Source organism: Vitis riparia, chromosome 8, assembly GCF_004353265.1.
Source record: "Vitis riparia cultivar Riparia Gloire de Montpellier isolate 1030 chromosome 8, EGFV_Vit.rip_1.0, whole genome shotgun sequence".
Classification (NCBI taxonomy): domain Eukaryota; kingdom Viridiplantae; phylum Streptophyta; class Magnoliopsida; order Vitales; family Vitaceae; genus Vitis; species Vitis riparia.
In genome coordinates, this window is record NC_048438.1 from 17,456,373 (window position 1) to 17,472,869 (window position 16,497).

General features: G+C 38.9%; 1 protein-coding gene and 1 non-coding gene across 5 annotated transcripts; one reads left to right on the forward strand and one right to left on the reverse strand.

Moving 5' to 3' along the window:
* Positions 1-147: 147 nt before the first annotated feature.
* Positions 148-300, reverse strand: LOC117921373. Its single transcript, XR_004652333.1, has one exon. It is a non-coding gene; the product is annotated as a U4 spliceosomal RNA (small nuclear RNA).
* Positions 301-9,464: 9,164 nt separating this feature from the next.
* On the forward strand, positions 9,465-15,633 carry LOC117921084 (heterogeneous nuclear ribonucleoprotein Q). 4 transcript variants are annotated; one of them, XM_034838878.1, is made up of 9 exons: positions 9,467-9,719; positions 10,779-11,616; positions 11,683-11,799; positions 11,886-12,026; positions 12,142-12,315; positions 12,918-13,125; positions 13,236-13,405; positions 14,314-14,399; positions 14,987-15,633. In XM_034838878.1, exons 2-9 carry the CDS (start codon positions 11,170-11,172, stop codon positions 15,117-15,119), a joined length of 1,476 nt encoding a protein of 491 aa, XP_034694769.1. In that variant the 5' UTR covers positions 9,467-9,719; positions 10,779-11,169; the 3' UTR covers positions 15,120-15,633. The 4 variants fall into 4 exon arrangements, with proteins under 4 accessions (XP_034694766.1, XP_034694767.1, XP_034694768.1 ...); XM_034838875.1 differs by having other exon boundaries at positions 9,465-9,719; positions 10,779-11,799; XM_034838876.1 differs by having other exon boundaries at positions 9,465-9,719; positions 11,136-11,799.
* The last annotated feature ends 864 nt before the right edge of the window (positions 15,634-16,497 follow it).

Consider the following 16,497-nt stretch of genomic DNA (forward strand, 5'->3'; position numbering starts at 1 on the left):
CCTGTATGGAAGGAGAAGCACAAGCAGCTACGCTTTTCCTTGTATTGAAAGCCTTTTGATTAACCATACATTCTTTACTGCTTTTAACCATCGCAAACCAGCATAAAACGGTACCATTCAAAAAGCCTTCTTGAACTGGAATTGTAGGACTTTACCCCCCATAGGGAGTCCTTCCAGAAATTCTCAATGGCCAGGGCCAAACCCAGGCCAAAGAGGGGGTTTGGAAATAGTTTTCAACCAGCAATTGACGCGCCTCGGTTGGAACCTCACTAGCTGCGTCATTGCCCCAAGCGCAAAGATGAAACTACTCTCTCTGTTGCGTCCCATTTTAATCACCTCCCTCCTCCCTCCTCCCTCCTCACTAGTTTCTCTCTATCTTCGATGTGGGACAAACAGCAAAGTTGCAACCGTATGTAAAAGTAAACCGTCCGTCCCTAGTTAGCTATCAGCCTATCACCATTCCAATAGGCTATCAGCTGTCAGCCTATCCATCCCTCCTCAACTCTTGTCACAGAATACTATTCATGTTATTACTTTTAATTTTGGAATTATAAAAATAAAAATAAATTTCTAATTTAACTGTAAAAATATAAATGAAAATAAGATAAATTAAAAATGATATAATTATTATATTATCAAACAATTCTATTTTAATGAAGGGAGAAAAATATGTATTATATTATTATACTTAAATAATTTCTTTCTCCTCTAAATATTTTGCGTAGACGCTGACGGAGTGAGAGTGCCATTAGTGAAGGGACTTTAAAGGATGGAAGCGCAAATTGGGCATTAAAAGCTTCGGGATCTCAACCATTTGCCCAAACGATTATTTTAAAACTCAAATATAGGGTTTTAGGCGGGACAGGCCGAAGCCACTCTCGTCCTCGTCCTCGTCCTCGTTCTTTCTTCAATCGTTCCAACTCAGGTACGTACTCTTTCATCTTCATTATTCTACTTTTTCTCTTCTTTAGCCAATTTTTTTTTCATCCCTTTCTATTTGTTTGCTAGATTTTTGATGAGATATGCAGTGGTATTGTTTTCCATTACAAGCTGTGAATGATTACAATTTTCCCGCCCTTTTTTCTACTGTCTTTTCAAATTTGAATCCAAAGCTCATCTCCTCTTTATTGTTAAAAAAAATAAAAAATGGTCTGATTCAGTTCTTATTCTCGATGGGTTGTTCCCGGGTGGATGATATGGATCCAAACCTAACCCTAGTTGTAATGTAGTGCATAATCTCAGAGAATCGGTTGAATTGCGCAATGTCTTAAATTTAAAACCCGTTAATTCAAGGCTGCCGTGATTTTTTAGAGTGGAAAATGTCTTCTAACTTCCAACTTCTCATCTCATCCACTATCACTGTCCCAACCCCCCGGTCTTTCTCTGTTGTTTCTGTTATTCTCTTAATAATAAAATTAACATTTCTTTATTTACTACCCGGGATTGAAGTGGTTTTGTTCTTGGGAAGTGTGAATTGAATTGCCTATCATTTCAGTTTTTGTACATATCTCTATGGAGTTAATGTAATGGGTCTGTTAAGCACTTTCAGGATTACCAATTATTAGGCATATCATAAAGGATTCTTTATTGGCTGCACTGTCTTCTATCGTTTACTTATGTGCCTTTAGGGCATGCTTGATCTTTTCAGCCGTTTTATTTTCTTTGTAAGATCCTGAATGTGCTAGTCATACCATGAGGTGGTGGCTAGTGGCCATGGCATAGAATAGATTCACTTAACCAAGAAACTGATAACCCTACACCAGAAATGCTTAAAGGGCTATAAACCCTACATGCCTTGAAGCCAAAAAAGAAGTCCTTATGATCTCATTGTGGGCTCAGCCTAATACACTTGCCTTATATTTTTGCTTGAAGTAGACTGCTCTTTCAACTCTATAGTTGAAGTGATTCCTTGGCTAGAACACATTTCTGTTTTTCAGGAAAGCAAATTGCCAGAGGGACACAATTTTGCTAGGAGAAATTTGTTGACAAGTGGCTTGTGAATTAATTTTAACCAAGTTGATTTCTTCCAACACATGCTAACTATTCTCTAGCATCTAGACCTGGAAACATAGTGAATCTGTAATGTGTTTTGCAGGAGATGGATACATCAAACCCTGCAGTTTTTGTCAATATGGAGCTGCTGCGCATGTATGTGGGAAGAAAGGTTCGAGCAGTGATTCAGGTTATACGATCTGAAGGTGGAGTCATAATTGGAAAATCTACAGATGAACAACAGCTGGTCATAAAAGGAACCCCACCATCCTTTCCTCTAACAACTTTTGTTGAGGTAATTGGTATTGCGGACAGTAACCAATCCATCCGGGCTGAAATATGGACCAACTTTGGTGACACATTTGGTAAGTCTTTTGCTCCCTTACAAAATTTCTCCCTGTGCTATAGGCCATTCCAGTCCTCTTGAATTATTTTTGCCTGTTGGCATCACCTGAAGTAAATGCTCTTATTGCTTATAGCTGAAGCACTTCTCCTGAAAATCACAACACACATGCATAAGCATGCACCATCAGAATTAATATATTGTGTTGAGAGAGAGAAAGAAGAAAGACCTTAATTCTCATTAATGTAATTATCTACTTACAATTGAGAAATATATATATATACAAGGCTAGGAGTCCTAACTACCATACATGTATCCTATATTAACAAGGAAAGGTTATATACTATAAATACATTATATTCAACACTCCCCCTCAAGCTGGAGCATATACGTCATATGCACCAAGCTTGTTACAAATATATTTAATCCTAGGACCTCTGAGAGATTTAGTGAAGATGTCAGCTAGTTGATCATTTGAATTAACAAAACTTGTAGCAACACATCCTGATGCGATCTTCTCTCTAATGAAATGACAGTCAACTTCAATATGTTTGGTCCTTTCATGAAAGACTGGATTGGATGCAATATGTAATGCGGCCTGGTTATCACATATGAGTTTCATCTGTTCATCCTTTCCAAATCTCAACTCTAGAAGAAGATGTCTCAACCATATGAGTTCACATGTTGCCAAAGCCATAGCTCGATACTCGGCTTCAGCGCTAGATCTGGCCACTACATCTTGTTTCTTACTCTTCCAAGATATTAGATTACCTCCAATAAAAACACAGTACCCTGAAGTGGAACGTCTATCTGTGGGTGAGCCAGCCCAATCTGCATCTGTGTAACCAACAACCTGAGTATGACCTCTGTTCTCGTACAACACACCTTGGCCTGGTGTACTTTTGATATATCGAAGAATGCGGATTACAGCATCCCAATGGCTATCACATGGTGACTGTAGGAATTGACTAACAACACTCACAGGAAAAGAAATGTCTGGACGAGTAATGGTGAGATAGTTCAATTTACCTACGAGCCGTCGATATCTCCCGGGGTCTCCTAAAGGCTCCCCCTGTCCTGGTACAAGTTTGACATTCGGATCCATAGGTGTGTCTACCGGTTTACAGTCTAACATACCAGTTTCTTCCAGGATGTCTAAAGCATACTTCCTTTGGGAAAGGACCACAGCAGAACTGGATTGAGCTATCTCAATTCCCAAGAAATACTTGAGTTTCCCCAAGTCTTTGGTCTGAAAGTGGGTAAAAAGGTGTTGCTTTAGTTTCTGAATACCATCCTGATCACTGCCTGTAATGACGATGTCGTCCACATAAACAACCAGATAAATACACTGCCCCAAAGAGTTATGATGATAGAAAACTGAATGGTCTGCTGTACTGCGAAGCATGCCAAACTCTTGAACAACAGAACTAAAACGGCTAAACCATGCTCGAGGAGATTGTTTCAAGCCATATAGAGAACGGCGTAACCTGCATACTAAACCAGACTCCCCCTGAGCAACAAAACCAGGAGGTTGCTCCATATAAACTTCCTCGGCAAGATCACCATGAAGGAAGGCATTTTTAATATCCAATTGATAAAGATGCCAAGAACACATGGCAGCCATGGAGAGAAGCAGATGGACAGAAGCAATCTTGGCAACCGGAGAGAATGTGTCACCATAATCAGAACCATAAACCTGAGTATAGCCTTTAGCAACTAAGCGGGCCTTAAGGCGATCAACCTGACCATCAGGACCAACCTTAACTGCGTAAACCCAACGACAACCAACGGTAGATTTACCCGAGGGTAAAACAACAAGATCCCAAGTGCCATTAGAGTGCAGAGCAGCCATTTCATCCACCATTGCCTGTCGCCAGCCTGGATGGGAAAGAGCTTCATGGGTGCTCTTTGGAAGAGAAACAGAGGATATAGCAGAAACAAAAGCAGAATAGGGTGAAGATAATCGATGATAACTCAAAAAATTGTAAATAGGATGAGGATTACGAGTAGAGCGAGTACCTTTCCGAACAGCAATGGGTAAGTCATTAGGAGAAGGCAGAGCCGGGGTAGGTGAAGCCGAAGGGATAGGAAGTGAGTCAGCAGGTGCCTCAGCAAAAGGGAGAGGAGCAACGACACGAGGGCGACGATGATAAACCTGAAGTGGTCGAGGAGGCATAGCATCAGGTGGGGAGACAATGGGAATAGGCAAGACTTCAGAAACAGGAAGAGACTCAGAAGTGGTGGAAAAGAATGGTGAGTCCTCAAAGAAGGTGACATCAGCGGAGATAAAGTATCGATGAGTCTCAAGGGAATAACAACGATAACCCTTCTGAAGTCTGGAGTATCCCAAGAAGAGACACTTCATGGCTTTGGCGGAAAGCTTGTCCTGTCCAGGAGTGAGAATATGAACAAAGCAAGTACAACCAAAGACACGAGGAGGAAGGAAATAAAGTGGTTGGTCAGGGAAGAGAAGGGAGTGAGGAATCTGATCATGTAAGACAGAGGAGGGCATACGATTAATCAAATAACAAGCGGTAAGAACAGCGTCCCCCCAAAAACGAAAAGGAACATTGCTATGGAGGAGGAGAGTACGAGCTGTCTCAACAAGATGTCGATTCTTGCGTTCAGCTACCCCATTTTGTTGAGGAGTATGAGCACAAGAAGACTGATGAAGAATCCCATGATGAGACATAAACGAAGTAAATGAGGCTGAAAAATATTCCCTGGCATTGTCACTGCGTAACACACGAATAGAAACATTGAACTGGGTTTGGATTTCAGCATAAAATTTCTGGAAAATAGAGAATAACTCAGCTCGATTTTTCATTAAAAATAACCAAGTACATCGAGAATAATCATCAATGAAAGTGACAAAATACTGAAATCCTAAAGTAGACGCAGTCCGACAAGGACCCCAAACATCAGTGTGGACAAGCTCAAAAGGAGACTTTGCCCGATTATTCAAACGCTTTGGGAACGAGACACGAGTATGTTTCCCAAGCTGACATGACTCACACGGAAGCGACGATAAAGTGGAAAAACGAGGGACCATCTTCTGGAACTTGGAGAGACTAGGGTGGCCCAGACGATTGTGAATGAGGAGAGGAGCATCAGTGGAAATGCAAACTGCAGGAGATGAATCCGAGGTGAGGTGATAGAGGCCTTGAGACTCACGTCCTATGCCAATCGTCTTCCCCGTACTCCGGTCCTGCAAGGTCACAAATTTATCAGAAAAGGTAATAGAGCAATTAAGAGTACGAGTGATTTTGCTGATGGAAATAAGATTAAAAGGACATTCAGGAGTATAAAGGACAGAAGTGAGAGGTAGAGAAGGCAGAGGAAGGGCCAAACCAATACCTTTAGCCACAGTTTGAAAACCATTAGCTAAGGTAACATTAGGTAAAGCAGAGGTAGTAGTAATAGAGGAGAAAAGATCCTTATTACCAGATAAGTGATCAGAAGCTCCAGAATCTAGAATCCAGGGTCCAAGAGAAGATGTGTGGGTAAGGCAGGCAGAGGCATTAACAGGCTGGGCAACAGAGGCAACAGAAGCCTGAGATGCGGAAGAGCTCGGAGCTTGAGGCAGCGGAGAATCAGAGGACTGGGCCACATGGGCAGTGCGAGGAGGTCGTCCATGTAACTGATAGCAACGATCGCGAGTGTGGCCAAGTTTATTGCAATAGGTGCAATGAGGACGTTGACCTCTACCTCGGGTACCACTACGGCCTCCTCGAGAGTTAGTTTGAGAAACTAACACAGAAGAATCTGAAGTGCTATCAAATGGCAAAGTCTGAGTGGAGGAGATACGGAGGAGGCGAGCAAACACATCATCCAAGGACGGAACTGATGAACTACCAAGAATCTGATCGCGGACAGGCTCAAGATCCGGACGGAGGCCAATAAGAGTAAGAACCATGAAGAACTTGTCAAGCTGTGTTTGTTGAGCCCCAACATCAGGAGTAAGAGGCATCACAGTCAAGAACTCCTCCTTAAGAGAGGCAATCTGGCCAATATAAGTAGATAGATCCAAGTCCTGTTGGCTGAGATGGACAATAGCAGAAGCCACCTTATACAGACGCTGGATATCATTCGTATATAATCCTTTGGCCTGAGTCCAAAATTTAAAACAAGTTTTGTAGGCCCGAAGATGAAGAAGAATCTTGGGATCAACCGATTGCCATAATACACTACATAACTGTGCATCTATCTTCCTCCACTGTATGCGGTCAACCTCAGGGATATCTGCCTCCTGTGTAATCAAGTGATCCTCATATCCTTGACCCATAAACCAAAGTTCAACAGAGGCAGACCAGGAAAGATAATTGTCACTGCCAACCAATTTCTCCGAAGTAATCATAGGAGATCCAGATATAACAGCGGAAAAAATGGAATTTTTAGTAGTCATATCTACTTATCTGGAGAATGAAGTATGTTTGGATCGAAGAGAGCCCTAATACGGCTTCAGATTGCGGCGTGGCACCACCGAAAAAGGGAGACGGCCTCAGATCGCGGCGTGGTACCACCAGAAAGGTAGAAGAACACTTCCCAAGGCACGTGCAGGGATTGGAGTGGAGAAAAAGTAGTCGGAGCTTCGCCGGAAAGACTGTTTGGAGGGCCGACGGAGACAAAAATCCCCAAAAGAGGTACGTGCAGGGCTCGAATGGGAGAACCAGGGAGGTAGGGAGGCTGGTCGGCGTCAGGCGAGGCTGCTGGAGGAGGCGCGTCGCCGGAAAATCCCTCACGCGCCCTCACGCGCCGGCGCGTGAGATGCAGCCGCCGGACGGAAACGTGCGCGTGGGCGGCGCGTGGATGCTTTGTTGGTGCCGGTGCCTTCACAAAAGTTGTAGATCTCCTCCAGGCGCTCCTTCTGGTATGGTCGGTGTCGGAAAAATACGTCGCCGGAAAAGTTCGCCGGAAAAATTTTGCCGGCGGTGAGTTGTTTCTGTCGACGATCCGAATGACCGGAAAGTATTGGGAGATGGGGAAGGTGACCGGAATGAAACACGGTCACCGAAAGGTTTCCCGGAGTTGATGACACGGGAAACAGGAAAGAATTAGGTTTTCTTCCTTGGCTCTGATACCATGTTGAGAGAGAGAAAGAAGAAAGACCTTAATTCTCATTAATGTAATTATCTACTTACAATTGAGAAATATATATATATACAAGGCTAGGAGTCCTAACTACCATACATGTATCCTATATTAACAAGGAAAGGTTATATACTATAAATACATTATATTCAACATATTGTATTTGAATTGGATGGTAGAAGATGTTTACAGTGACTTCTGATTCTAGATTTGACTTGAAGCACGCCTATGCATGTGTGTTGAAAGACGCCTGAAATACTCCTCATGCTTTGATTATTGTTAGAAAATATAAATAAATAAATAACAAATATTGCATTGAATTGAATTGGTGGAAAATTTTGACAATTTATTGGATGGTAGTCCAGGATGGTTTTAGTTTCTAACCCATTTGAGTACTGATTTGTATATGATAAGTGGAATCAGTAGAGTCACGGTTCCCTTGTGCTTGCGGGGGATATGTGTAGATGTTTAACAGTTTGAGGTCTTGAGAGTAAACTGTATAATCAGAAATATGTTCTTTAAGCATATGAGTTCACATTTTTAACTTACTGGAACATTTTGTGATTTTGCTTCTGAGAAAGCTTATTTATTTTTTGGCAGACACATATGCATACAATCAGCTTTGCCAACTTGCAAATGGGGAATATAAACACTTGTTTCTCTGATGTATAGTGAGGTTAGTTCACGATTGAGCAACCATTTGCATCATTACTTAAACACCTAATGACAATGTATACCAGCGGGAGACAAATATGAACTAAGCCAATTCCTTAGGTTTTGGTGCTTTTTGCTTCAGGTGCTCTCATGGACTGATGGCATAGGTGCATGGTTGCTAGAGTTCGTATCTGCATTTTGACAACTATGGAATCTGCTCCATTTTTCTGTAATATGATATTATTTTTTGGAGAATTTTATTGAAGTGGCAGTCATGTAAAAGATTGAATACGAAAATTATGGAATCTGCTCCATTTTATTGAAGACTCATCTTTTTACAGGAGAGTTTGTACGTGGAACTGTGTGGCCTATAGCCTTGATGCAGGTAGGTGAACAAGGAAAGGAAATTTGCTCAAGCCCTGTTCTATTAATAATATATAGTGAGGGAAGCAGCTAAAGAAGTTTTTTATCTTTTAGATCGAGGGCTTTAAGTAACACATTCTTCTATCCATTTTTCATACTTATCCCTAAAGAATGGAATCCCAAAACATACTCCCCAACTGAAAGGTTTCTCCCTGGGGCATTTTTATTTCCAAACATCACTAGTAGTCCCAGAAAGTGAAATGGATGTGGATGTTTTCAGCGATTCTATGATCATTCCATAGGCAAATTGGGGGAAGTTGAAGACTTCATTGGATCTTTTTGTTCAAAATGATACAGAAGACTACTAATATTCCTGCCCAACTTTTAAATTTGATACTCCAGAATACTATTAACATTCCTTAATCACTTATCGTTTGTGCCCAAGCATCCTCCATTGTCAAGGCCGCCCTTCTGCCAAAGTATTTTCCAGTGAGGATGACCCTCTAGCAGTCCATGAAGGTTCATTGGCTGAGCTGACAAGAGCTTGCTAGTGCTAAGTTTGCAGGACCAAGAACCATTTTACTGGTTTTTACAAGAGTCTCCTAAAATGAAGCACTATAATTGAGTTGGGATTATGTTCTCAAATTGAATAATGGATACCCAGAATCATGCAATGGGGTAGGGTGGATTGGAGGTGACCCCATTTTGGGCTGGAATCCTTACATGATTTCAGTGGATTTTGGAATTTAATTTTAAGTTAAATTATTTTAAAGTTATTGACTTAAAATTTATTATTTTTAAGTTATTCACCTAAAAATTATTGAGATGGAGAATAATAAAAAGAAAAAAAGTTTTTAAAAAAAAAACGTTTCTAGTCATTGGATGATAATCAAGAATGTTTCTAGGTGTGGGATGCAAAGAGATAAATGTCAATTTTATTTTATTTTTTTCAAAAAATAATGTGTCAACGCTAAATTTGCTTTACATATCATTTTCAATGATTTTCATTTCAGTCTGCATCTCTTCGCTACACCTGTGTTCGATGAAAGCAACTGACGTCATTAAAAAAACAACAAAAAACAAAATTAAAGATAACCTTAGTAACAGGAAAGCGGTGGTGCCGCCGCACCGATTAGGATTACTATATTACATGGAGAGCAGTGGAGGAAGAGCGACAGCTGGCAATTAGGGCAAACAGCAAACTTTTGAAGTGAGGAATTCAAAACTAGGGTTTTGACAGTCCTGACATTCTCCTCCAGGCTTTCTTTTTACTCAGGTATAATTTCTATCTCTTCACTATTCTGATCCAATTTTGATTGCATTTCTTCTTCTTTTTTTTTCTATGATTTGTTGCTAAGCAGCTGAGTTTGTAATGGCACGGTTTTCCCCCTTTTTTTTTCACTCATTATAAATTCGAATCTGTTTGCATAATTTCATTTGTTGACATATCTCAACTTTCCTCTTCTACTGTCAAGAATAAATGAGGAAATATAAACCTGACAAAAAAAGGGTTAATTCAGTTGTAGCTTGATGAGTTGTCTCCTAATAGATGTCATTAATATCGACCCAATAAGAACCCAGCTCTATCAGCAGGCCCATTCTTTCGCAATCTAAGAGAATCTGTGGGATTGTGCTATGTTATTCAATTTAAACCCGTGGTTTATTAACGGGTGTCCTAATCTTTTTCAGTGTGAAAAATGTTTTCTACTCTCTCATCCTTCCTTATTGGTTGTCATTTTTCTTCTTTAACAGTTTAATGTGCATTTGTTTGTATACCACTCAGGATTGAGCCATTTTGTCTGTAGAAATTGTGGCTCAAATTGCTTACTACTTCAGTTTATATACATGTTCCTGGAGAACTAACATAACGGGTCTGTTAAGTAATTCTAGTATTGTGCAATTTCTATGGAAAATGTGTTTGAAATTGCTTGTTGCCACATGAACCTTAGCTTGTACATGTATATTGGAACTGAAATACATCAGATTCAGATGCATTTTCTCAATTTGATCACTGGAGACACTTTCTACTTTTAAATTTTTTTTTTTTTCTGATGTTGATGTCACCTCCAGTTATCTTCCTGCATAGTGCATATGAATTATCTCCTTATAATTTCTACTGAAGTCGTTCAATTTCTCATTCTTTGTTTTTTTTTTTTGTTTCGTCTTTTTCTTTGTCCCTTTTTCTGTTTCTATGAATTGTTCCAGATATATAGTTAAACACATAAACTGTCCATTATTTATAATTTCTACTGCAAGTCGTTCAATTTCTCATTCTTTGTTTTTTTTGTTTCTTCTTTTTCTTTGTCCCTTTTTCTTTTTCTATGAATTGTTCCAGATAAATAGTTAAACAAATAAACTGCCCATTATTTTTGGGCAACATTCGGTGTCTAAATATCGAGACATTCATTGCTTCATTGTAATTGTACCATTGTTTCTGTACCCATTTAGCATCATCATCCTCTTGATTGTCATTCGGAATTATCTCTTGCCTGTCTCTATTAGTGCTGCTACTGTGTTATGATCCCTTTATCGAAAAACATTCAATTGCGAACTCCTTGGAGCCATATTCATGGCACATATTCAATCGAGAATCTTACTCTGCAACTCCTTTTGGCCTTTCATTTTGTTTCCACCTTTCCCCATTTGTTCTCTTTCTTCTGCAAATGCTTCTGGCTTCTTTCTTCCTTCACAGTTGTCTTGCAAGCTTACTTTATTAGATACGTACAATGCCAAGGACAAGAGCAAGTGCTGCAGCTGCAGCACAGAATCCAAATGTATCTGAGAACCCCATTGAATGTGAAAAGCCTGCGGAACCTGAAGAGCATGTGGACCTTGATGGAGACAATGAGGATACAAAGGAGGAAGAGGTTGAGTCTGAAGAAGTAGAGGAAGAAGTGGAAGAGATAGAGGAAGAGGAGGAGGAAGAAGTAGAAGAAGAGGTGGAAGAAGATGAAGAGGAGGAAGATACCTACTTTGCTGACGCACAAAAAGATCCAGATGGTGACGATGAGATAAAATCTGCCAAAGGAGAAGTAGACAATGAAAATAGAAGGCATGCAGAACTACTAGCACTTCCTCCTCATGGGTCAGAGGTCTACCTTGGTGGCATTCCAAATAATACTTCTGAAGAGGATTTGAGGGGCTTTTGTGAACCTGTAGGAGAAGTTACAGAGGTAAGATGCTGCTGTTTATCAATTTCTTCTGTGTGTTTTGTATTTTATTTAAATTGTGGACAACAGGTGAGAATTTTAAAGGGAAAAGATTCTGCTGAAACCAAGGGCTATGCTTTTGTGACATTCAGAACCAAGGAATTGGCTTCTAAGGCAATGGAGGAGCTGAATAATGCCGAAATAAAGGTAATTCAACATCTTAAGTTATTCATTAGACGCTCACTTGTTCATCAATAATGTGACTTATATAAGTTCCTTTTCTATTTTTTCAGGGAAGAAAGATAAAGTGTTCAGCATCTCAAGTAAAGCATCGATTGTTCATTAGTAATGTCCCCAGAAACTGGGGAGAGGAAGATATGAAGAAGGTTGTAACAGAGATTGGACCTGGAGTTAATTTGGTGGAGCTTTGGAAGGTTTGTGTTTTTTAATTACATTCCATATTATTGTTATGTTGCATTTTGCACTTCCAAGCTGGTTTCCGTTGGTGCTTGATCGACTCGATTATTTGAATCTCCTTAACTATTACAGGACCCACAGAACTCCAGCCGGAACCGTGGATTTGCTTTCATCGAATATTATAATCATGCATGTGCAGAATACTCAAGAAAAAAGATGTCAAATCCTAAATTTAAGCTTGACAATAATGCTTCAACCGTGAGTTGGGCTGACCCTAAAAACGTGGAGTCTTCTGCTGCTTCACAGGTCTTCTATTCTGTACTTGCATTTATGTGGCTCTCTTTGAATGAAACAATATGGTGCATGCTTCAAAATCATTTGACACAATAATAATTCTAAAATAACCTACTTGGAGGATCCTCCTAATCTTGCCTTATCATTTTTCTGCATCAAAAGTCACTTCTGTGTCAAATGCTTACACCACTGTCTGTGCCTAATATACTGCAATTCATTTGTTACTGGTGGCTGGAGGTTGTCTTGTTTTGTATTATCAGTCATCTTGTATTTGTGCTTGTATTTAATTTTCTCAATGGTAGCAGCTGTACATGCATGAAAGAAAGGAGTAATCTATCCTTATAGACTGGGAAATGGTAATGGAATCTGGATGGCTGCTGCCATTTAATCATTCTGCTTACTTTGGAATAGGAATGATCAAATTGTTCTCTAAACTTTGTTTATGTATTTATTTATTTTCTAATGTCATCACTAATCTCTCATTCAGAACCATTGTGAAATTTTCCATGAGCGAACTTTTGCACGTAGCCAGCATTGCTATTACATGAAATAAGTTGATGGTCACTTGTTCTGTGGAATGTTGTTAAATCATGACTTCGAGTTGTCCCTCACAGGTAAAGGCAGTATACATCAAGAATTTACCAAAGTACATGACTCAAGATCAGTTAAGGGAGTTGTTTGGACAACATGGAAAGATCACAAAAGTAGTTATTCCTCCTGCAAAGGCTGGACAGGAAAACTGCAGATTTGGTTTTGTTCACTTTGCTGAAAGGTCCAGTGCCATGAAGGCACTAAAGAACACTGAAAAATACGAAATTGATGGTAATAGTGGTTCTTTATACTTTGCATTTGTCACTATTAATATTACTTCTTATGATGAAGCGGCACTGTGGATGATTTTGGTTGGCCCTTTTTTTTTTCTTCATTGGTAGGTCACATTTTAGGGTGTTCTCTTGCGAAACCACAGGCAGATAATAAGAAGTTTTCTGGTGGATCAAATTCACAGAAGTCAGCCTTACTTCCAAGCTACCCTCCTTGGGTTGGTTATGGTTTGCTTGGTGGTGCTCCAGGTACAGGATATGGTGCTGCAGGCTTTGGACAAGTAAGTTGATTTTTATCTTTCTGTGATTTTCTGTTCCTTTTTTCTCACTTTTTTGTTTTGATGATGATGGGGGATTGTTTGTTGTTTGTTGTTTGTTGGTGTTACCTTTGTTGGACTTGTTTACAGAAATGCTCAATTTCTTCCTATTGCTGTTGGGGCTAACTCTAAGAAAAAATAAGTACTATTCGTAGTGTAAATTTATCCATCCTAAGACAGAATGAAAGAGAGCAAGGAGGGGGTTCCTAGTTTCAGGACCTTCTATATTGGGTGATGCTCTTTCTCTGGAACCATGATATTGTGGTCCCTAGTTGTGGGTTCAGAGAAATTACTGTTGACAGAATTGCAGTTCCCTCTTGATGCAAGCTCAAAAGAGTTAGACTACCTTGTGTGTGTGTATGTGTGTGTGAAAGATTCTAATTCAAAAAGTACCCTAACAAATTTTAAGGAAATTAAAAAACAATTTGCCATTGAAATATTCAAATCTAGAAATAAAATTGCAGTTTTGTTATTAATATTTTAATCGTGTATGCATTTGCATGTATATTAAAATTGTGTACTGACTCCTCTATGCTGGACACCTTTGAAACCTTTTGAGGGTGAGGGTTTTTGCATTCCTGCTGTTCCTGTTCTCACTTCTGTATTTTGCTGTTAAGGGCCATCTACACATTGGGACTTCTTTGAAATCTAAACCATAACTTGAACTTGTTGCTTCTCTGAGAACTTGTTAATATATTTCATGATGAAATGAATGCTTGAGTTGTGTGCATTCCATTGAGGCATATACTTTAAAAGGACTAGTTTGTAACAATTTGCTGGGAGGTTCTACCTGATAATGTGGTAATTTGTTAGTGATGCTTGTGGTTTTGTGTGATTGGTATTTTCCTGATATAGATGCCAACATCTTGCAGCCACTGACCTATGGTAGGGGACTGACTTCTGCTGGCACAGCCATGATGCCAATGCTTTTGCCTGATGGAAGGATTGGATATGTCCTGTAAGTATAAGCTTTTGATTTTGCTGGTTACTTGTGGAACATGTTACCTCATGTTGTTACTACCATATATGTTGAGAAGTTGCATGCATGTTTCCTTCAGGCTTTTGTCTTTTACTTGGTTTCATGGTATTAATTCTCTATTAGCACTTGCTTATCCAGCAACCATCTTTCTCCACACTGGAATGCTTTGTTTACTTGCAGCAGTTGAAATAAGAACCAACTTGCACATCATTTAAACAATCAATTTGCACCTGTGCATGTGCACCATAGGTATCCTATCTAAAGGGGATACTGGAACAGGGTTTTGAATTTCAATTTTTGATTTTGAGCCATCAAGAGATTACGACTCTTCATACAAAATAAGTCTGCCAATGAAATTTTATTGTTCCCTATGAGAACCTACCAAAACTGAAATTTAGAACTGCCAGAGCTTAGAATGTTTAGGTGCATATAGTAATTGTACAAACCTGATCACCTTGTCTTGGTACTTGTTTGCTGCACCTTGTTAGTTTCCAAAGCTTATCATAGTTCTGGAGCATGCTTGATTCTGCAGCCCAAATTGATTTGACTTTTCTCACTCACTGTAGGCAGCAGCCTGGAATGCAGCCATACACCCCTCCATCACAGCCGAGGAGTGACAGGAGTGGAGGCGGCAGCTCTAGTGGGGGAAGGCATAGTGGTGACAGAGGCTATGGCCGCAGATGGTATAATCCATATTGAGTCAGTCGCCTTGTCTGAATGCAATTGTAGCAAGGGAAAGGGATATGGTTCCTGCATCACTTAAATTACCATAATTTGGTTGACACTGATATTTAATGGTTTCACCAAATAGCCACAGCTTGTTGTGATGGAAGTGTTGGAAGTTTTCATGCTTCGCCCATTGTATCAATGGTTGGTGGTAACAAGATGAAGAAACCTCCTGAAGCATGTTATTGCTCTTGCCACTGAGCTCGGCTTGTGCTGCTTGTGCAGTGTGCATTATGTAACTGCCCATGGTGCAGCATGGGTTACCATCACAAAGGAGGCATTTAAGCGCCAAAAGCCCTGCCACAACTAGTCTCTGTGTGAAAAATCGGGGTTTGGACGAGAAGTTAAGTAAGCCTAAATACGAAAATCTCATAGGAATTTTTTCACAAATTAATGGTTCTCTATGATGCAAATAACATCAACGTCAAGGGATTGTGAACTGATAACTTCTTGACCATCCGAATTTATCCGATCCCATTCCCACGCACTGGATATGAATATTATATTAATCAAAATTCATTGCAATTAGTGTGCTGTCTGATAAAATACCTGCAATTTTTTCCAGCTCCAGATCCATAACTCTTTGGACTTGATTCAAATTGTTAATCAGAGCATTTGAAAAACCTACTAAAATAAGAGATACCTGATAACAGATTGGGATTATAACCTTTTAAGTAAATATTTAATGGGCTAGGAACCGGATATGTAAATTATAAAATATTATATTCCATAGTGCATGTAGATTATAATTTATTATATTCCATAGTGCATATGTAGAATATAATTTTTAATGGGGTATAATATTTTTTTTTATATTATATCTAGTAAAATATTATATCCAATTTGATATGTCATAACATGCATATTTGGTTTATAAAAAAAATAAAATTAGAATGAAAAAGAATAAAAAATGAAATGAAAATTTTATAATATTCCAATGTCTTATACTTGTTTTGAAAAAAAACTTATATTATTTGAAAATCATAATAAAATTTATAATTTAGTCAATATTTATTGATTTATTCATTTATTAACAATACTCATAATTATAATATTTAAAATTCATAAATAAAAATATTATATTACATTATTCAATATATAAAACAACTTGTATATATTAAATGATATTTTCTGTATTTTATACATACTTCCTTAGTTTTTTTTACTTCAATTTTTTAATCAAAATTATTTTTTTTATAAAGAAAGTAATTTATAAAAATTTGAAATTAAACATAAAAATAAATGATAAGAAATGTAGATTTATGATTTAGGATATCTGGGATCTCATATCTCATAAGGGATGTTAAAAAAGGGATATGATACATAATGGAATAATTTATTCGATGTCATC

Coding starts and splice junctions, on each gene's coding strand:
- LOC117921084 (XM_034838875.1), top strand. CDS start 11,170: ATGCCAAGGACAAGAGCAAGTGCTGCAGCTGCAGCACAGAATCCAAAT. Junction 12,316..12,917: donor AGTCTTCTGCTGCTTCACAG/GTCTTCTATTCT, acceptor TGTCCCTCACAG/GTAAAGGCAGTATACATCAA. Junction 13,126..13,235: donor TGAAAAATACGAAATTGATG/GTAATAGTGGTT, acceptor CTTCATTGGTAG/GTCACATTTTAGGGTGTTCT.